Source organism: Littorina saxatilis, linkage group LG9, assembly GCF_037325665.1.
Source record: "Littorina saxatilis isolate snail1 linkage group LG9, US_GU_Lsax_2.0, whole genome shotgun sequence".
NCBI classification, from domain to species: Eukaryota; Metazoa; Mollusca; class Gastropoda; order Littorinimorpha; family Littorinidae; genus Littorina; species Littorina saxatilis.
In genome coordinates, this window is record NC_090253.1 from 62,029,682 (window position 1) to 62,048,997 (window position 19,316).

Here is a 19,316-nt window from a genome sequence, read left to right on the forward strand (position 1 = left end):
GACGAGGGAAAGAGGGGAGATGGGATAGGGGAAAGGGGGGAGATGGGATAGAGCCACTTGTTAAGTGTTTCTTGTTCACAAAAGCACTAATCAAAAAATTGCTCCAGGGGCTTGCAACGTAGTACAATATATGACCTTACTGGGAGAATGCAAGTTTCCAGTACAAAGGACTAAACATTTCTTACATACTGCTTGACTAAAATCTTTACAAACATTGACTATATTCTATACAAGAACCACTTAACAAGGGTAAAAGGAGAAACAGAATCCGTTAGTCGCCTCTTACGACATGCGGGGTGCAGAGAAATAAGGATGTGGAAAAGAAGACTTTTGGTAAGTGAAATAAAGGTGATGGATCCAGTCAGGTAGAAATAAGACAACAAGAAAAGAATTGGAAAACTGCAGGGAATAGTAGGGAGAGTTTTCTTGGAAGGAAATATAGGTGAGAGGACTGGTAAGGCAGAAATAAGACAAAAGAAGAGAAGTAAAGGGGTGGGGTAGCTCTGTTTAAACGCTCCCGCCGCGTGAAGGCGACCCCATGGGAGCACCAAAACCCTACTCCTCAAAATAGACACAACATAATAAGCAAGTCAGGTAGAGCACTCATGAACAAAGAAAACAAAGAAAAGAAAAAATCTGTTTAATTTTAATATGGCTTTAAAGCAAACAAAAGCAGATAAGCCTAAATCAGTGCAACAGGCGGCCACGATTGAAGAGCCTAGGCCTTGCTGTGCTTTGCCTAAGACAAGCAAGAAAGCCCTTCCTCCATTCTATCTAATACATCTTTTCTTGAACTCTTACCGGCGGGAAAAGAATGAAAATGGTGACCTTTGAAGACACAAAATACAGTCGGCTCTGTAGATCACTAAATTTACGTCTTACTCACCAACTTGATACAAGCATGCACGCACACACACACACTCTCTCTCAGTCTCACACACACACACACACTCTCTCTCACACACACTCTCTCTCTCACACACACTCTCTCACACACACTCTCTCTCATACACTCTCTCTCATATACACACACACACACACACTACTAATTCTACCTTCATTTCCACTAATAAGTAAAAAAATACACACAATGATGCTGCCACAAATAACACGACACACATATTTAATTAACAAACACGATAACACTTATGTTTACCTGCCACAAATTGCACGACACACATATTTGATTAATAAACATGATGACACTTACTCGTCTTCATCTTCATCGCCTTCATCCCCAGACTCGCTTGAAAAAGAAGGAAAAAAAGATATGCAACAAGAAACCAACAACAAACAAGCGTAACACACAACAACGCAAAAACCAAGGCTCAAGCTAAAACAAACTTAAACGTGAGCCCAGTGCTAGCTAAAGTAATATTATGAGTTATTTCCAATATGCTGACTGTTAGCAAATGATAACAGACATGTCGAGAAAAAATATATCAAGCATGAGCCTTTTAGGCGAATGCTGATATCGTTTGTGAGACATGTCTGTTATCATTTGCTAACAGTCAGCATATTAGAAATAACGGTTTTATTACCGTTTAATTCGACCAAAAGAAATTTCGAAGCGACCCCGCGAATTAGACAGAACAGCCCCAATACCCGGTATCCCCCAATACCCGGTACCCCCCAATACCCGGCACCCCCCCAATACCCGGCACCCCCCAATACCCGGCACCCCCCAATACCCGGCACCCCCCAATAACCGGTACCCCCCAATACCCGGTATCCCCCAATACCCGGCACCCCCAATACCCGGCACCCCCCAATACCCGGTACCCCCCTATACCCGGCACCCCCCAATACCCGGCACCCCCCCAATACCCGGCACCCCCCAATACCCGGTACCCCCCAATACTCGGCACCCCCCAATACCCGGTATCCCCCAATACCCGGCACCCCCCAATACCCGGCACCCCCCAATACCCGGCACCCCCCAATACCCGGCACCCCCCAATACCCGGCACCCCCCAATACCCGGCACCCCCCAATACCCGGCACTCCCCAATACCCGGCACTCCCCAATACCCGGTACCCCCCAATACCCGGCACCCCCCAATACCCGGTACCCCCCAATTTCACACTTCCTCCATATTAAGACCCTGCCCTCTCATAATATTTAGTTCATAATCTCTGGACAATGCACAAATGCCAAAATGCCACTGCTTCAATTTTACAAAATGATTTCAAGCTTACAGGACAAATATTGGCATGCTTTTAGTTTCTCAACAATCAAGCAAGTTCCAACTGGCAGTATAAGCCTTTAGTTTATGTTAAACATGCTGATTAGTTCATGAAGTGTATTGAGATGCACAAAGGATTGTAACAGCATTACGGAGAATAGGCTGATTCAGAACATGCCAATTTGTGTCACACCAAAGAGTGTATCCCTACGGAAAGAGGGGGCACTCCCTTCTTCACGCCACTTGCAAAAGTGATGCGAAGATCCGGCGCCGAATCTACAACAGCGTTACGGCTTGACCGAGGAAAACGTTCCCACCGAGCAAGGAGGAATAGAAGAGTGACGGATTGTTTTTGTTTTTGGCTACTTATATAACTATCGAAAAGACTGTTTTATTTAGTTTTTGTAAAGAAAACGCACTGGTCGTACAGTTACCAGCATCTGAAAACTATTTCACAGGCGTTCATGCAGTATTTGAACGAACGAAATCCTTTTTTTGCGAGAATTCTGGCAATTTGGTGCTGAACACCAGGTCCCTCTTCCCTTGCTCGCCATTGCAATAAAACTGAGCGTGAGAAAGTCACTCGGTCAAAGGGGGAGCGGCTAGCTGGAATGCGGGAAGGTCTGGCATCGCTTCCAGGCCGAAGTGCCCCCTCTTTCCGTAGGGATACACTCTTTGGTCACACTCACAATCCAAAAGTCTTATTTTGTGCAGGAATGGCAATAGCAGAGGAAGTAACAAGAGAATCATCAAACAATTGTTTGTTTGTTTTTGTGTGTAAATTTACTGTTAGTGTTAGCTCTCCCTCCTATGCCATCCAAAATGCAAATGAAAATATCCAAAGATCTTTTCACAAAGCTTTTTCATGCAGAAGGGAAGCAACCCTGAATGTAGAGAAAGTTAGCTCCTCTTGTCATCAAGAAAGAGGTCATCCCCCCCCCCCCCCCCCCCCCCCCCATCGCATTCTTCCTGACACAAAGCTATACATTGTTTTTGAAATTTTGATCTTGGGTTTCCTTTTGACCGCCGCCCCCGATGTTGTGTAAAAAGATATGTGATACACTAGTTCACTTAGACTATCGATCAGTGTCAAACTTCAGGGGTTTTAACTTTTATTGGTTAGAAATACAAAGGCGGGCAAATAATTCTTCTCCTTCATATTCCTTTCTCCAAGCCCACCCACACACACCCTCTCTAACATTCATTTTCACCTGCCTAAATCCAAATGTACAAAATATCGATATTTTTAGAATGAGAGTAGTAAGAATGAAAAGTTTACAAAGCATGAAAAAAGATTACGAAAGGAGAGAGAAAAAAAGTGTAACAAGAAACTGAACATAAATTAGACAAAATAGACGTACAAAAAGTAGAGATGTGCGCCGTGATTGCAGCATTCCTCACAAAATGCTCATCTTATTTCTCTTCATCTACAAGAATGAGTAGCAAGCGACTCATTGCAAAGCAGAATGCTCATTCACAAAGCATTGAAATTAAAATGGCTGCACCTTGGCAAAAAAATGCTATTTCTCTTAAACTGATTACTTCTACTTGATAAAAGCAATTTCTGTTTTCATAATATCAGACACTATTTGTCCTCTTGAAAAAAAAAGATTGCGCAAGCTTCCCAGCTCTAACAATATGTCCCAAAACTCTGACACCTTTCAAATGAAAATGAAATCAAACACTGTACTTGATTGTAAAGCGCTTAGTGCTGAAAGGTAAGCTCTATAGAAATGCACTATTTCTGTTATTCCACCCTTCAGGTTAGCTCTATATAAATGCACTATGTCTGTTATTCCACCCTCCCAACAGTTTGTTAGTAGAACTGTAACAACAAGAAGTGTGGGTTTGAAAACCACGACGCCACGCCTGAGTGCACTCACCGGGGGCGGTAATGGTTCAGCTCATCCTCCACCTCGATCAAGCGTGTCTTGAGCTCGTTACGCTCCATCAACACCTGCCGCAACTCCTGAAGCGTGAAGCGTGGCCGGTTTGGGTCCTTCAGGTCGATGATCATCTTCCCCTCCAGTTGCAGACCTGGACATACACACCACTGATCTCAAGACACTCTTTACACTCATCTCAACACACTCTTTACACTCAACTCAACACACTCTTTACACTCAACTCAACACACTCTTTACACTCATCTCAACACACTCTTTACACTCATCTCAACACACTCTTTACACTCAACTCAACACACTCTTTACACTCAACACACTCTTTACACTCATCTCAACACACTCTTTACACTCATCTCAACACACTCTTTACACTCAACTCAACACACTCTTTACACTCATCTCAACACACTCTTTACACTCATATCAACACACTCTTTACACTCAACTCAACACACTCTTTACACTCATCTCAACACACTCTTTACACTCATCTCAACACACTCTTTACACTCATCTCAACACACTCTTTACACTCATCTCAACACACTCTTTACACTCATCTCAACACACTCTTTACACTCATCTCTACACACTCTTTACACTCATCTCAACACTCTTTACACTCAACTCAACACACTCTTTACACTCATCTCAACACACTCTTTACACTCATCTCAACACACTCTTTACACTCATCTCAACACACTCTTTACACTCATCTCAACACACTCTTTACTTTCTATCCCCAGCGCCAAAGCTTAATGAGGCAACCAATCAATAGATGATTTTCAGAAATAACTTTAGTCACGTGAGGGGAACAGCAAATTCGGGGAAGTAGGGCAGAAAACTCCCGACTGTTTTAGTATACAAAAAACTATACCACACCAAAAAAATTTATGACCAATTGCACTTTTTATTTTCAGAACCTTTTTGGTAAATTACTGGTCAACAGGACCCCTTTATCATGAGAATGACAAGTTCCTTTCTTCAGTGCAAGCCAGGACCTGTCAAAACCATAAAGTGGGGGACCCCCCCCCCCCCCCCCCCCATTTTAAGTTGCTCCTCCCCTTTTTAGACACTGCTTTTTTTCTTCAGATTTTCTGTTCATAACCTAAGTACATTTATCTTCATTTGAGGACTCCCTCCATTTTAAAAGCGCAATGTTCTCTCAAATCTGGAGAGGTCTTCAAAGACATGTTCAATGTGCCTGTGTGTGAAAATAGCCAGCAGGATTGAGAGCAAAACCCACCTGGGGAAGTGGGGGTGCTGGCGGTGTCTGAACTGCTGTCGTTCTCTGGCCTCGGTCCATCTTCCGTCCCCGTCTCTGCCGCCACCGTGGGTGTTTCCGTGGCAACGCCGTCCTGCGCTGACTGCTCGTCTTCCTCTGGATGCTGCAATCACAGATCAGAACAGATAAACTTAGAATGTGCAGAAGTAGACAGAGAAATAAATATTTATAAAAATAGAAAAATACATCGAGTAGTTTATTGTTTGTATGCTATTTTAATAAACTAATCCTCCATCATCCATGTGGGACTGTAGAGCTCAGAGGCTGTATGTAAGAGTTGAGGTTAGAGAAATAAGACTGGGATACACTGTACCCTCAATGCAGTTTATCTCGGACTAAACCCGTCTTAATTCCACTCCTGCATACTGGCCCAGGAGACTAAAATGAATAACAAGTCGCGTAAGGCGAAAATACAATATTTAGTCAAGTAGCTGCCATTTTTCAGCAAGACCGTATACTCGTAGCATCGTCAGTCCACCGCTCATGGCAAAGGCAGTGAAATTGACAAGAAGAGCGGGGTAGTAGTTGCGCTAAGAAGGATAGCACGCTTTTCTGTACCTCTCTTTGTTTTAAGTTTCTGAGCGTGTTTTTAATCCAAACATATCATATCTATATGTTTTTGGAATCAGGAACCGACAAGGAATAAGATGAAAGTGTTTTTAAATTGATTTGGAACATTTAATTTTGATAATAATTTTTATATATTTAATTTTCAGAGCTTGTTTTTAATCCGAATATAACATATTTATATGTTTTTGGAATCAGCAAATGATGGAGAATAAGATAAACGTAAATTTGGATCGTTTTATAAATTTTTATTTTTTTTTTACAATTTTCCGATTTTTAATGACCAAAGTCATTAATTAATTTTTAAGCCACCAAGCTGAAATGCAATACCGAACCCCGGGCTTCGTCGAAGATTACTTGACCAAAATTTCAACCAATTTGGTTGAAAAATGAGGGCGTGACAGTGCCGCCTCAACTTTCACGAAAAGCCGGATATGACGTCATCAAAGACATTTATCAAAAAAATGAAAAAAACGTTCGGGGATTTCATACCCAGGAACTCTCATGTCAAATTTCATAAAGATCGGTCCAGTAGTTTAGTCTGAATCGCTCTACACACACACACACACAGACAGACAGACACACGCACATACACCACGACCCTCGTTTCGATTCCCCCTCGATGTTAAAATATTTAGTCAAAACTTGACTAAATATAAAAATGACAAGCAGCTAAAATGTTTCAAAACAAACAGTACATTAAATAAATTAAAAAAGTCAATAACAAAAAACGACTCTAACGAATAGTGATACAGTGGGAACCCCTTTTCAAGACCTATCAAAAACCTTAGAAAAGGAGGGAGTCTCCAAATGGAGATACATTTACAGACATTATAAACAGACAAGCTAAAAATGCAAGATCTTAAAAGGGGGGTGTTCCACCGTAATAGTAAGATATGTCAGAGCAGGTAATCTTACATCTTCACTCTTTCTCTGCTCGGCAATGGCCGCCCTGACTGCCGCCCGCTGCTCCTCGAACTTCTCCTGTTCATCGATCATGACCTTGACCTTCTCCACCTGCACGTCCTTGTCTCGCAGCGCGATCTCCAGTTCGGCTTTTTCGTCCAGCAAGACTCTGGCCTGCTTCTTGTGGGTGTTGTTCTTACGCCGAAGATCACCGTTCACTTTGGCTATCTGCTCCAGCTGTGCTTGAAGCTGCAAAGAACACAGTGATGTTACTAGACATGAGAACTGAGGAATGCGTTAAGGGAGCGCTGGGGTGTGTTTGGTTCAAAACTGAAAATCAGTAGCAGTCTGTAACACTAACAGTCACAGATTGATGCTACCGATTTTCACTTTTGAACTAGCCCATGAATGCATAAACATAACAACAAAGTTCAGTTTGAAGAGTAAGCAGAGGTACAGTCTCACAAACAGACAACAGACATTTCAACTCAAAAGTCTTCTGGTGTCTTTACTCCTGCACCGTGGGACTAATTACTAGGGCTGTCGTCCCACTACAGGGTAAATGGATCGGGTGTACATAGCATTTCAATTATACTTATAAATTATCACTGACGCCCTAACATGTTTCAATGTTTGTGTCACTCTTTCACCTTTCAACCCACAATAGTTCAGGCATGATTGTAAAGAAACATGAAAGTATGCCATCTTGGATAATTGTTTGAAACAATGACAGAAAATCGTACAACCAGGTCTCTGGAAGAATCATTTGAGCTTTGAAAATGGCAAAAATATGCCAACCGGAAAAAAAAGGCTCATGCCTATAAGTATTTCAAATTGTTTACAAAACGAACACATACAGACAAAAAGAAAACAAGGACTCACTGCTTCACAGTCGACAGTTTTCTGGGTGAATTCACGCTTGACTGAACGCAGATCCTCCCTCTGTTTGTCCACCGTCTCTTTCAGCTTGGTCAGCACTTTGATTTCCTGCTCCTCACTCTCTGCACACACAAACATCAACCGATATTACAATGGAACTCATCTGATTTCCTGCTCCTCACTCTCTGCACACATAAACATCAACCGATATTACAATGGAACTCATCTGATTTCCTGCTCCTCACTCTCTGCACACATAAACATCAACCGATATTACAATGGAACTCATCTGATTTCCTGCTCCTCACTCTCTGCACACACAAACATCAACCGATATTACAATGGAACTCATCTGATTTCCTGCTCCTCACTCTCTGCACACACAAACATCAACCGATATTACAATGGAACTCATCTGTCAAGACCCGTTCATTCAAGTCCCTCCTCCCCTCCCCCCATAAACCATGCGTTCTCTGCCTTTCTTTTCATAACCTCCGTCAAGTCACCCCCATTTCCAGACCCCTCTTTTTAAAGACTAATTTTCTCCTGACCATCACAGACTAATTCGCAAAGAAGGTATACATCTTCCACTTTTAATCAATCCTGTGTCTTCTGTCCAACCCCTTTACTCCCTCACACGAACGCTCAAGACCAAGCAATGTCAGAAACATGAATAATATAATACCATGCATGGACATTAACAAGCTCATCTGACAGACAATATGATCAATAATCTCTCCCCCCCCCCCCCCCCCCCCCCCCCAAGAAGACTTGTCTTCACTTTGAACACAACGACCCGACACAACAGTGCAAGATAAGATGGAAGACACTAACTTATAGAGTACATGTAATATGCTGCGAATGATAAAAAGTACCACAGTGGACCCCCCCCCCCCCCCCCCCATTTAAGACCCTCTTCTTTTCAAGACCGTTGTTTTTCAGTCTTTCAGTAACCTCTATAAAATGACCCCCATTTAAAGACTCCCTCTTTTTTGAGACTCGATTCTCTCACAATCACATTTCGGGGGCCTGAAGGGGGGTCCACTGGACATGTGGTGAGAGAGTAAAGCCTGAAGGAAATCATGAGTGGATGGATGCATGTTAAATTGTTATCACAGTGGTACCTGCGATGTGAGGCTCCTCTCAGGAGTGGACACCTCCAATGAAAGGACACTTTCTGGGGTCCCCTCGACACTTTTAACTGATCCCAATGGTCAAAGCAGGTACCACTGGAGAAAAAACTCCCCACAATGATGAACCTGGTAAAAATGGAAAAATACACCCCAAAAAAGTCTTTGCTAGCTCTTAGTCTTACCCCTGTACTTGGCGGACACTTTCTCCTCCACCTCATGCTTCTCGTTCTGCAGGGATTCCCTGAGTCGCTTGTTCTCATCCTGCAGCTTGCTCACCACGCCCAGCAGCTCCTTCACTTCCGACTGCCAGTTGTCCTCGATCACCTCTAGTTCCTGAAATATGGACCGGTGATATTTTAGGGGAATGCCCCTATATCGCGTTCCACTACAGGGATTGGCTTGGATTTTGTTCGCTAGAGGTCCATTGACTGACTCAGCCATGAATCAATCAGTTATTTTGCAAACCAATCAGTCAAGAAAAAAAAATTCCTCCCGTCACAGGACTGCCGCAATTGTGCATTATGGCAGTGAGGAGAAACTTCTGAAAGTTGTTTACAATGCACAAATGAGAGGAAAATTAAATTCTTCATTTTCTTGTTTATTTTCCAATGGTCTTACATGAAGAGGAATAAAAGGTCTGAGTACACAATAACTTGCGTGAATAACAAACAGAAAAGTTATGTTTGTTTGTCTGGTCTCCGCCATATTTATTTCAATTAAGTAAGGAAGGGGAAAAAAAAAGAAAGAACAAGACAGCAGTTGTTTAAGAAAAATCATACTAAGAAAAAAAACTAAATGTCCCCCATCCAATGATGTTAGTTGCATTGTTTTTCTTTTTCAGTAACCCCTCCAACCCTAATGTAGTTGTTTGCTTCTTCTCCATAGAGTGAGTAGCACATAAAAAAGGCAGTCAGGTTATTGCAACCAGGATTATCCCCCTTATAGTTATACTACTTTCTGCTTCCAGTTCCAGCATGAGCCTTCTATCAACAGAATAGATGCTGTTTCAGAAATAAGTCTGTCGGGCTTGTGTGGGTTGTGAAAAGGTGAATACTCTTGCTTTTAGTGAGTCAAACTTTCCCACGTGACATTATACTTATACTGTTATAGACCAGTAACTTAAGCGAGGGATGTTTCAGAAACATATGGACAGAGACTGAGAGAGCATGTGTACAAAGCTTGCCTCACTAAAATAAAAGCAAGAGTATTCACACTATTAGTACCAACGGTACAACCCATACAAACCTGACACTGACAGAGTTATTAATTCCAGAATTTCTCTATTGTCGAATGTGACTAAATTTGCTACAATCTTAAACAGAATGAGGCAGAGCGATGTTAAGATATCAAATAACCGAAGGGAAGTAATCACTCTTTATGCATACGACATGTGTAATAGAGTAAGCGAGAGTTGTACGGAACCTTTTCTCCTGGCACCTGAGAGAATAACAAGCATTGAAATGAACAAGCGACTTTCATCCTCAAAAAAAAATGTCGTATGCATAAAGAGCGATTACTTTCCTTTGGTTATTTGATAAATTTTCTACAGAGATGCATAGTATGCCGTCCAACTAATTTTTCTTGGACAACGGTGGTACAGGAACACACACACCCACACACATTGACAGTTACGCTCACACACCTAAGAGAAAGTGACAACTGGCATACAATGTCACAAACACATTCATAGTCATACATCATGTATTATGGCCCATTCACTGACACCGACAGCGACACAAGACAAAACAAGCAGACATACCTGAAACTTGATTACATTCTGACTGGAGAATCAATAACTGGTCATATGACAGATAGTCTGGCTCTCAGCTGTGACATTACTCATGATTACTGTCTCAATGGTGGGAAGTAACACTATATCAGTGATATCACTATCAGTTTTCCCTACAGGAATGTTGTTTGACGTCAGCACTACTCTCGTAGTACTGCTACTACTCTACTGGAACTGTTGATGTTTTTCATCCTGGGAGAAAAGTAACACTAACATTTGCCCCAAACACCACAAAATTTGCCATAGCTTTTGTGGCTGTTTCTGCGGAAAAAAAACTAGTCTACTTCTATATATATATAGCAACTGTATGTATCTCTGCACTACCAGATGTGTCAGCTTCAGAAATTCCAAACACATTGCGCTTAGCATATGATACACTAGATGATTACCCGCTTCACCGGGTGGATCGCGAGACGGAGTATGCAGCGTGGCGGTTCGCCGGCTTAGAGCACGTGTTGACGTGATTGACGCCACACGAAGGAAGGGAGATAAACGCGCAAAACACTGGAGAAGATAAGGAAGAGTTACTGGGAATGGATCTACAGAAAAACCAAAATCGGTTCACCGCGCCGCGCTTAGAGCACGTGTTGAAAATTTTCATCAACCAGATTGTGTCCGGGGTCTACCTGAATATGCCCACCAAATTTGAAGCAGATCCATCGAGAACTTTGGCCGTGCATCGCGAAGTGACAGACAGACACACACAAGCCGTATATATAGATATAGATATCATCTTCCTTGTTTAAGTATTAACAAGAAAACTTTAAAAGTTAAAAATAAAAAATAAAACCAGCCAGCAAGAAGAAGAGTTATCAGTATTTTAAAACTGTACAGGAAATCCCCAGTATCCACTCACTTAACCCTACCACCAGTCATTTCAAGGAAGCAATATGCTGTGCGTGTCATTAATAACCACATTCAAGACATGTATGAATAGACGATCTTCTTTTTCATCTTTAGGGCAGACGAGCATTCTTTCAATAAAAAAATGTCCCCTATATGTCTGTATGCACTGTGTATCACTATCACTGTATGTTTTGCTGAAAAAATGTCAATATAAAATTCTTACACAGTTTACACACTTTGTCAACACAGTGAAAGAAACTTTGTTTCACTGTTTCAGCATTGAAATTGAATAGGTCAGTTGGTGTACTAGTATGATAGTTTGATAGTTTGATATACACTAGCAGTAGCAAGACACCTCAATACTTAAAATCCAGCAAGATAAATATCATATCATCAGTCATAAGGTAAGTCACAGGGTCTCATGCTGCTTGGTCATCACGGCTATTAATCATTTAATGCCCTCAATCAGTCAAACTCAATCAGTCAATGTCTCAGTTTCATTGACCAAAACGTCACACAACACGCCATACGGACAGCTTTCAGCCATAACCACTGAAACTGATTATCTCTCAAGAATATGGTTCTCTTCCTGTCACTGCAGGCTTTACGTTCTGATACAAACATCAAAATCCATTGATCAAAACGAAACCTGGGTTATACTCTTTCTTTACCTGTTCGAACTTTGCTCTCTCTTGAGCCTTGCCAGCTTTCTCAGATTCCAACTTCTCAACGGTGGATCTCAACTGTGCAATCTCTTCATTGTCCTTTTCAAAACGTGACGCAAGGGACTCCAACTGCTCAAGAGCACGAATAACTTTGGGCATAAGCTCCGTAACGGCATCATTGCCATAATTGTGGATCAGTTTGTCAAATTCTCGAGCGATCCCTGCTGCCTGATCATAGACGTCAGTCACTGTGACGTCTTGAAACACTTCTGTAGCCATGATTTGCGCATTATAAAGGCAACGTCGAGAATCCATTGAAAATGGAGTGTCTGGCAGCTTCCATGTCAGGGAAAGGATTGCGCGTGTGAGTCAGAATCATCAGTTCCAGTCGCGAGACGGATCGATGGACTGTTTTTGGATCTCATACGGGGACTCCCACTCGTGATATTTACGTCACAACGTAGCTCAGAGTAAACTTCCGGTACTCTAAAGAATTTATTATGAAAAATTCTCACCAAAAAATACATGCAGTTAAAGCTCTGATGTCAATGTGCAAATATTTTACGACAAATGAAGCAGATAATGCTAAATTATTTTCAAGATTTTTTTCTACAATAATATTTACTGTGCACATCATTACGGATGAAACAAATGGTTGTGTCATTACGGATAAAACATGGATTTGACATTAGGCAGATCTTCGACAAAAAGCAGAGAGCAGAATCAACTATATGGTTTTTTTCATCCTTTTAATTTTGCAGTGCTTTATTAAGGCAAACAAGATTAAATGTTTAGTCATATTCTCGACGTAAGCACATTTAAAATTGTATTTTAATCCAAAAATGCTTTCAGCGGTGAGCACCAATATCTTTACCTTATCCAGCTTTTTTAAACATGGAAACTTCTGCGATCCTACACAGCGCATGCGCATTACAACTTTACCCTTACGTGGCATCGCTTGCCGACAAACTTTGTAGATTTTCACGTGTCCGTCTGCTAGTATGATCAAAATGACGATACAGTCAAGCTTAGTCGCTGCTGTAATATCACTATTGTGTGTTGGATACTGTTCGGCGTACTTCATTCACATCGATGCCCACGCCGAAGAATGTTTCTTCGACAAAGTCACGTCTGGCACAAAAATGAGTTTGATGTTCGAAGTTGCAGAAGGGGGTTTCTTGGACATCGACGTTAAAGTGAGTTTGCGAGTTTTTAAGATGAGAATTACTTTTCAGCCATACAGAAGTACCAACTGCACCTTTCGCAGCGGTACTTTAGGTGCCACAAATATTGTCTGCTACCCTTTCCCCGTTTGTGCATGTTGTTGCTTGTGTGGCCGTGGGAGTTCAGCGTCACAATCTTGCAGATCTATATGAAAGCTTAATATTATAATACTCTAGTTCAATTTGAAGTAGTCACCAAGGAAAGATTGATAAATACCTGTTTCTCAACTGGTTTGGTCATATTAATCGATAGAAACAATGATTGTGCAACCCAGCGTTAAAGACTGCCCCCCCCCCCCCCCCCTTTAAGACTCCTCCTTTTAAAGAACTTTCTTTTTTACATGTTTTGTTAATTATTTACATCTGTACATTTGCATCTAATTTAAGAATCCCTTAGGCATGAATGTGTATGCACCCTAATCTCTTTACAATTAAAAATGTGTTACAAGTACAAGAGTCAGTAAATGAGACAAGTTAATGAAATTATGTGGAAACAGTCTCCTGGCACCTGAGAGAATAAGATTGAGAATCATTGAAATGAACAAGCAACTTTCATCCTCAAATCTCCTTTTATTATGCCCACTGCATTGTAACATCAGAGTTTTAAGTGTTATTTTAGTGTGTAAAAAATGTAATGCACTTCTTAAGTTTAATAACTCATTTATTCACCACTCTTTCCCATCTCCAGATTTATGGTCCTGATGGAAAGATCATCCACCAGGGTGACCGGGAGTCCAATGGCAAGTACACGTTCGCAGCACACATGGACGGCGTTTACAAGTACTGCTTCAGCAACCAGATGTCCACCATGACGCCCAAGATCGTCATGTTCACCGTGGACATCGGGGAGAAACCCAAGGACCAGCAGGGAGACATGGACGGTGATGGTCAGTATCCTGGGCTGGTGTGCTGTGCATAAGATGCCGGCCTCCTAAGGCCAAAAAAAAAAAAGGTGTGGTTACGGTAACATAGCCAAAAAAAAATAGGGTAGGTAGGTAGGCAATCACTTTTTTTTTTTTTTTAACTTTTTTTTCTAATGTGTACAAATTAAACCTATTTGACAGGGAAATAAGTGTGCGACTCGGGCGCTTTCGCTTTCATTGCGTTTTTTGCACTGTTTTTTTTTGTTTTTTTGACAAATGTAATAAAAAGTTATAGGATCGGCCCCTAAAAATAGGGTAGGTCGGGTTACCGTAACCACACCTATTTTTTTTTTAGGCCTAAGCAGAAAGTTGTGGGTTCAAATCCCGGCCGCCTGGTTGGTTAAGGGTGGAGATTTTTCTGATCTCCCAGGTCAGCTTATGTGCAGACCTGCTAGTGCCTTATCCCCCTTTGTGTGTGTACACACAAGCACAAGACCAAGTGCACACGAAAAAGATCCTATAACAGGGGCTCGCATCCACATCAGGACATACACGGATATTATTTCCAAACGTCCTATACATTTTTCATGCAAGAGGACACATGTCCTTTTGTTTTTGTCACAAAGTGGTCATTTTCCGATTATGCTTTCATTTGATCCGGATATTGGCAGTACTTTCCAATTTACAAAAATGTAATTTGCTATTTTATCGATGTTTTGCGAAGCGATGTGTCTCTCCAAGCAGACGAAACTTGGGGAGACTTTGTGTGCTTTTTATAGAGAAGAGCTTCAAAGGGTCGCAACAAAAAATGTTGCCAGAAAAAGACCAGAAGCGTTTGTACATCAAATCTCTGCCCTCATCAGCGGCTAGTACCACTGAAACTGAGCTCCCTCCCTGAGCAGCCAGAGCCAGATGAAACCGTCGCTCTAGAAAGTTACCTTTGCGACAAGAAACTAGTCAAGTTTAATTAAATTTACGTTTTGTTGCGAAAAAAAAGTCTATTGATTTATTTTTGTTCAGGACAAATGTCCTATCCCTTTTGCATTGTCCAGGACATTTGTCCTATGCCACCATTCATGGATGTGAGCCCCTGCTGTAAGTGTAACCCATGTCAGAGTTCGGTGGGTTAGGCCAAAAAAAAAAAAGGTTTGTTTACGGTAACATAGGGTGAAAAAATAGGGTCGGTAGGTCGGCTTTTTTTTTTTCTTTTTTTTTCTTCTCCCCTCTCTATGATGTTTCACAGTTCATTTCTTCTCATCAATCCCTGTTTTTGCCCAACATAATATAAACAGTACTTTGAGCTTACCTCCCTTCTGTCGTCTGCTGTTTGAGCGCAAACAGCTCTATTTTGGATGCATTTTTTTTCTTTTTTTCAGACGATCCAAAAAAAGGTTAGGGTCGGGCCTAAAAACTAGGGTCGGTCGGGTTACCGTAAACAGACCTTTTTTTTTTTTTTTGCCTTATAGAAACACAAAACTACCCAACATGCTTCCCCCGAAAGCGGTGTATGGCAGGGTAAAAGCTGGGAGTTTCAGCCCATTAACCAAGAAGTGTGGACCTGTATTTTTGACTCGCCTGAGCAATCAGGAGAGTCTCAGTAATTTAATGTGCAGTGTCAGTGTCCATAGACAAACACTATTATATTAATGTAAATGTTGATGTTGTCTTGTATTCTATTGAATTTGAAGCTAGAGCTTTAAAACTACGCACACTTCTGCAGTTTGATGACCTTCAGACATGTTCAAATTCGTGTTGACCCTCATCAATTTTAAGGTCATGTCGGGGAGGAAAAGACTATGGGTCATTTGACCGCCTCAACCAAATTCGGATGGAACATATGATCAAAGAGGGTAGAAAAGACATTATCTAAAGCTAGATGGTACAATATGCTGTTTAGCTTTGAATTTGCCATTGTATCATGTTATCAAGAATAAAAAAAGGAGAAAGATATATGTTATTGGAATCTTATATTTATAACAAAACGTTACGTTCAAATTTTTTATCATGTTATTGAATGGTGTGTGCCCGTCGCGATATAACCTTGAATGGTTGAAAACGACGTTAAACACCAAAGAAATAAAGAAAGAAAGAATGGTGTGTGTGCAGTGGTAGTAGTAATCTCTGTATGCATTCTTTGTCCACACAGCAAGCCACACGAAGCTGGCAGAGATGGTGAACGAGCTGTCCACCGCCCTGACCGGAGCCAAGCACGAACAGGAGTACATGGAAGTCAGAGAACGTATTCACAGATCAAGTGAGTTTCTCAGTTAATCTGAAGGCTGTGAGGCCTAGAAATAAAAATAAGTTTTTCCGGTAGCTAAACCCCCCCCCCCCCCCCCCCCCCCCCCCCACCCTAGGGTTACATGAAATAGGTAAATTTGAAAACAACCCTGAATTCCATGTCCGACTTTGGTAGGGTATAGAAAAACAAAAGTACCCAGTATGCATCCCACAGTAAGCAGAATATGTCTGCCTAAAACTATGGGGGGGGGGGGGGGGGGGGGTCACGTGAAAACCTGTTACCATCAGTTACTGTGTTGGTCTGTTGAAATCTGATAATGAGTGCAATAAATATTGTGAATTTTGTTTCAGTCAACGATAACACCAATTCACGAGTGGTGCTGTGGGCGTTCTTCGAGGCCTTGGTGCTTGTGGCCATGTCTCTGGGACAGGTCTACTACCTCAAGCGATTCTTCGAGGTCCGCCGAGTTGTTTAGCGTCTCACCGTTTCTGTCATCAGTTTCGTCTCCATCCACATTACTTGTTCTTTCATTCTGATTTTTGTTAAGGACTCTTTGTGTTCAGGTTAAATGGGAAAGATAAATTGTTTTAGTGACAGTGGTACCTGTGGTGAAATACCACCCCCCTCTAAACTACATTATCTCTATGTTACAGGTGTCTTTTAATAGCTCAAATATTTTAGTGAGGGATGGCAAAAGCCCATTTCAAAGCAATTAGTTCTTCAGCAGAACATGTAGGAATTGTCCCAGCCAATCTGTCATTGCAAACATTCAAAGCAAGTTAGAGCACGCTTTAGTTATGTGATATTTGTGGAAAAATCTGTCAAAATACAGTATCACTATCAGTCAAAAGATCTTTCCAGTTAGTGAGTTACTGATTAAGTTTTGTGTTTGCACTGGAAAAATACTGCGGTCATAGATTCCAAAATGTGATCCCTGCCGTAGTCTAGTTAATTGACCATTGCACAATAGAACAAGTAATTTATGATTACTCAATTTACTGGGAGGTGTCCTCTCATCACAGATACTGATGCATTTCTTGTTTAGTTTTTCTGAAACTTATGGTAATTGAGGTGGTAAATGGGATGATTTACATGTTCTTGTAACTGTAATATGCGGATTTTTCTTGTAACTTCCTCTGTTTTTTCCCAAATCTGTTCAGATTGTTTTCTTTGGTCTTTGTTTCCAAAGAGATTTAGTTGTGTTTTGAAATGTTGCCATGGTTGAGTTTTTGTCTTATCTCGTTGGGACTGACTGAATGTGTATGGTAGTTGTTGCGATTGTGTGTCTGCAAGGAAAACGTGCATCTTCTGTTAACACACCGTTATAACTTTGCTTTTGTGTGTGCATTTTGAATGGAGTGAGTTCTGCAGAATTGTATGTTTCATGAGGTCTTGATGTAAGTGTCTCTAACAGGGTAGTGGTCAAAGGATGCATTTCATTTCTGTCAATTATCACGATTCAAGTAAGTTTCACTGAACTGTGCTTTAGAATAGCAGTTATAACTTATATGAGAGTATTTGCTCCTTGAAATTATGAAAAGTATGTAACAACAGGTAATATGATTTTTGTTTTCTTATGTTTTAGCTCAATCTTATGCCCTGCAGCTTTTTAAATTTCGTAAAGGGATCACTAGTACAGCTTTTTCATTAGAAGCTGCTCTTTGGTTTTTTTTATATGCCTGAAGAAAGATGGACTATTTATGTGTGAATGCAAATGTAAGGGTGCACATTTTTGAGGAATGTTCTCTGTGTATGAAATGTAAATTTGTTTTTTGCTGACTGGAATGTATTAAATTTTGAAAGGTTAGTCCTTGTCTGTCTCATCTGATTGCAGTTGTGTCGACAGAAAAAATATATCTACATTCAAACAAACGTTGAGAACATGTGAACAACATAATTATGCATCCTATCACAAGCACATATTCTATGGATCTCAAGCCTTTTTTTCATTTTGCAACAACATACTAAAGAATGATGATGAAAACTTACATAGCACATCCAGAAATGATTCTGTACTTGTCTTCCTTTGCAACAATACCCTAACAATCACACATTTTTTTTACAAGTAACAAAATACTTGGAAAACAGGATGAAAATAAAACACGGTGACCTCCTCATTTAAAGCATGATATGGGTAACAAAGTGTTCAAACCACATTAAAAAAAAAAACACCACCAGGGCTTGTTAAAGTACGTGACAGGATTTGCATCAAACAGTATTTTGAGAAACTACATTTTCTACAAAGAACATCAGTTAGTGAGCACAGTATCCCCTTATTAGGAGACGTAGCACAGCGATACATTTCGCCATTGGTCTGAAGCATCGACGTCTCGCCCTTCTGTAGGCCTATATTGAGATCGCAGAAGGAGTCCCTGCACTCCCACCACAACACTTGCTCACCCCGATCAACCCAGAGAAACGCCACACAGAAAACCCCATAGATAGGGCCAGATAGTAAACAATAGCCGATCCCAGACTCCAGAACAGTTCAGAAACTCCTATTTCGTCAAAACAGTGAGAGAGTGCAACAGTCTCGATGACACCACAACACACCTGAGAACAGCCAACGCCTTCTCCACGGCGTTTGGCAAATCGGGGGTGTTCTGAACTTCCCCCGCCTAGGATCCGTTTTAAACCCTCTTTAAAGTAGGTAGTTAGGTTTTTATTGATAGGGAGCGCTGCGTACTCCTACAGCGAAGATGCAACTCTTCAAATCCAGATCCAGACTATTCAGGTGCATATGCACTATATTTGAGCATCGATGGGTGCATATGCACCGATCACTTAGTCACGTGAGGAGAACTGCACATTCGGGGAAGTAC

The 19,316-nt window shown here is 41.3% G+C and overlaps 2 protein-coding genes across 13 annotated transcripts in view; one reads left to right on the top strand and one right to left on the bottom strand.

Annotated features, from left to right (window-relative positions):
* The window catches only part of LOC138976723 (RILP-like protein 1), a 27,620-nt gene extending 14,994 nt beyond the window's left edge, over window positions 1-12,626 (bottom strand). For 2 of the 12 annotated variants that reach the window (XM_070349601.1, XM_070349603.1), the window contains exons 1-8: window positions 12,173-12,624; window positions 9,049-9,199; window positions 7,737-7,855; window positions 6,867-7,103; window positions 5,343-5,484; window positions 4,070-4,223; window positions 1,211-1,246; window positions 802-828 (exon numbers count right to left, since the gene is read on the bottom strand). In XM_070349601.1, the coding sequence (XP_070205702.1) occupies window positions 802-828; window positions 1,211-1,246; window positions 4,070-4,223; window positions 5,343-5,484; window positions 6,867-7,103; window positions 7,737-7,855; window positions 9,049-9,199; window positions 12,173-12,481 (1,175 nt within the window). In that variant the 5' untranslated portion in view covers window positions 12,482-12,624. Of the gene's footprint in view, window positions 1-801; window positions 829-1,210; window positions 1,247-4,069; window positions 4,224-5,342; window positions 5,485-6,866; window positions 7,104-7,736; window positions 7,856-9,048; window positions 9,200-12,172 lie in introns of all 12 variants that reach the window. The other 10 variants (XM_070349599.1, XM_070349600.1, XM_070349604.1 and 7 more) reach the window with 8 other exon arrangements.
* Window positions 12,627-13,082: 456 nt separating this feature from the next.
* Window positions 13,083-18,301, top strand: LOC138976720 (transmembrane emp24 domain-containing protein 2-like). The gene is made up of 4 exons (XM_070349591.1): window positions 13,083-13,362; window positions 14,078-14,276; window positions 16,399-16,506; window positions 16,845-18,301. The coding sequence occupies exons 1-4, from the start codon at window positions 13,168-13,170 to the stop codon at window positions 16,967-16,969; spliced, it is 627 nt and encodes a 208-aa protein (XP_070205692.1). The 5' UTR covers window positions 13,083-13,167; the 3' UTR covers window positions 16,970-18,301.
* The last annotated feature ends 1,015 nt before the right edge of the window (window positions 18,302-19,316 follow it).

What these genes read in the sequence shown, in the direction of transcription:
- LOC138976720 (XM_070349591.1), top strand. Translation starts at nt 13,168, where the DNA reads ATGATCAAAATGACGATACAGTCAAGCTTAGTCGCTGCTGTAATATCA. An exon ending in TCTTGGACATCGACGTTAAA is followed by an intron (nt 13,363 to 14,077) that starts GTGAGTTTGCGA and finishes TCCCATCTCCAG; the next exon opens with ATTTATGGTCCTGATGGAAA. An exon ending in AGAACGTATTCACAGATCAA is followed by an intron (nt 16,507 to 16,844) that starts GTGAGTTTCTCA and finishes ATTTTGTTTCAG; the next exon opens with TCAACGATAACACCAATTCA.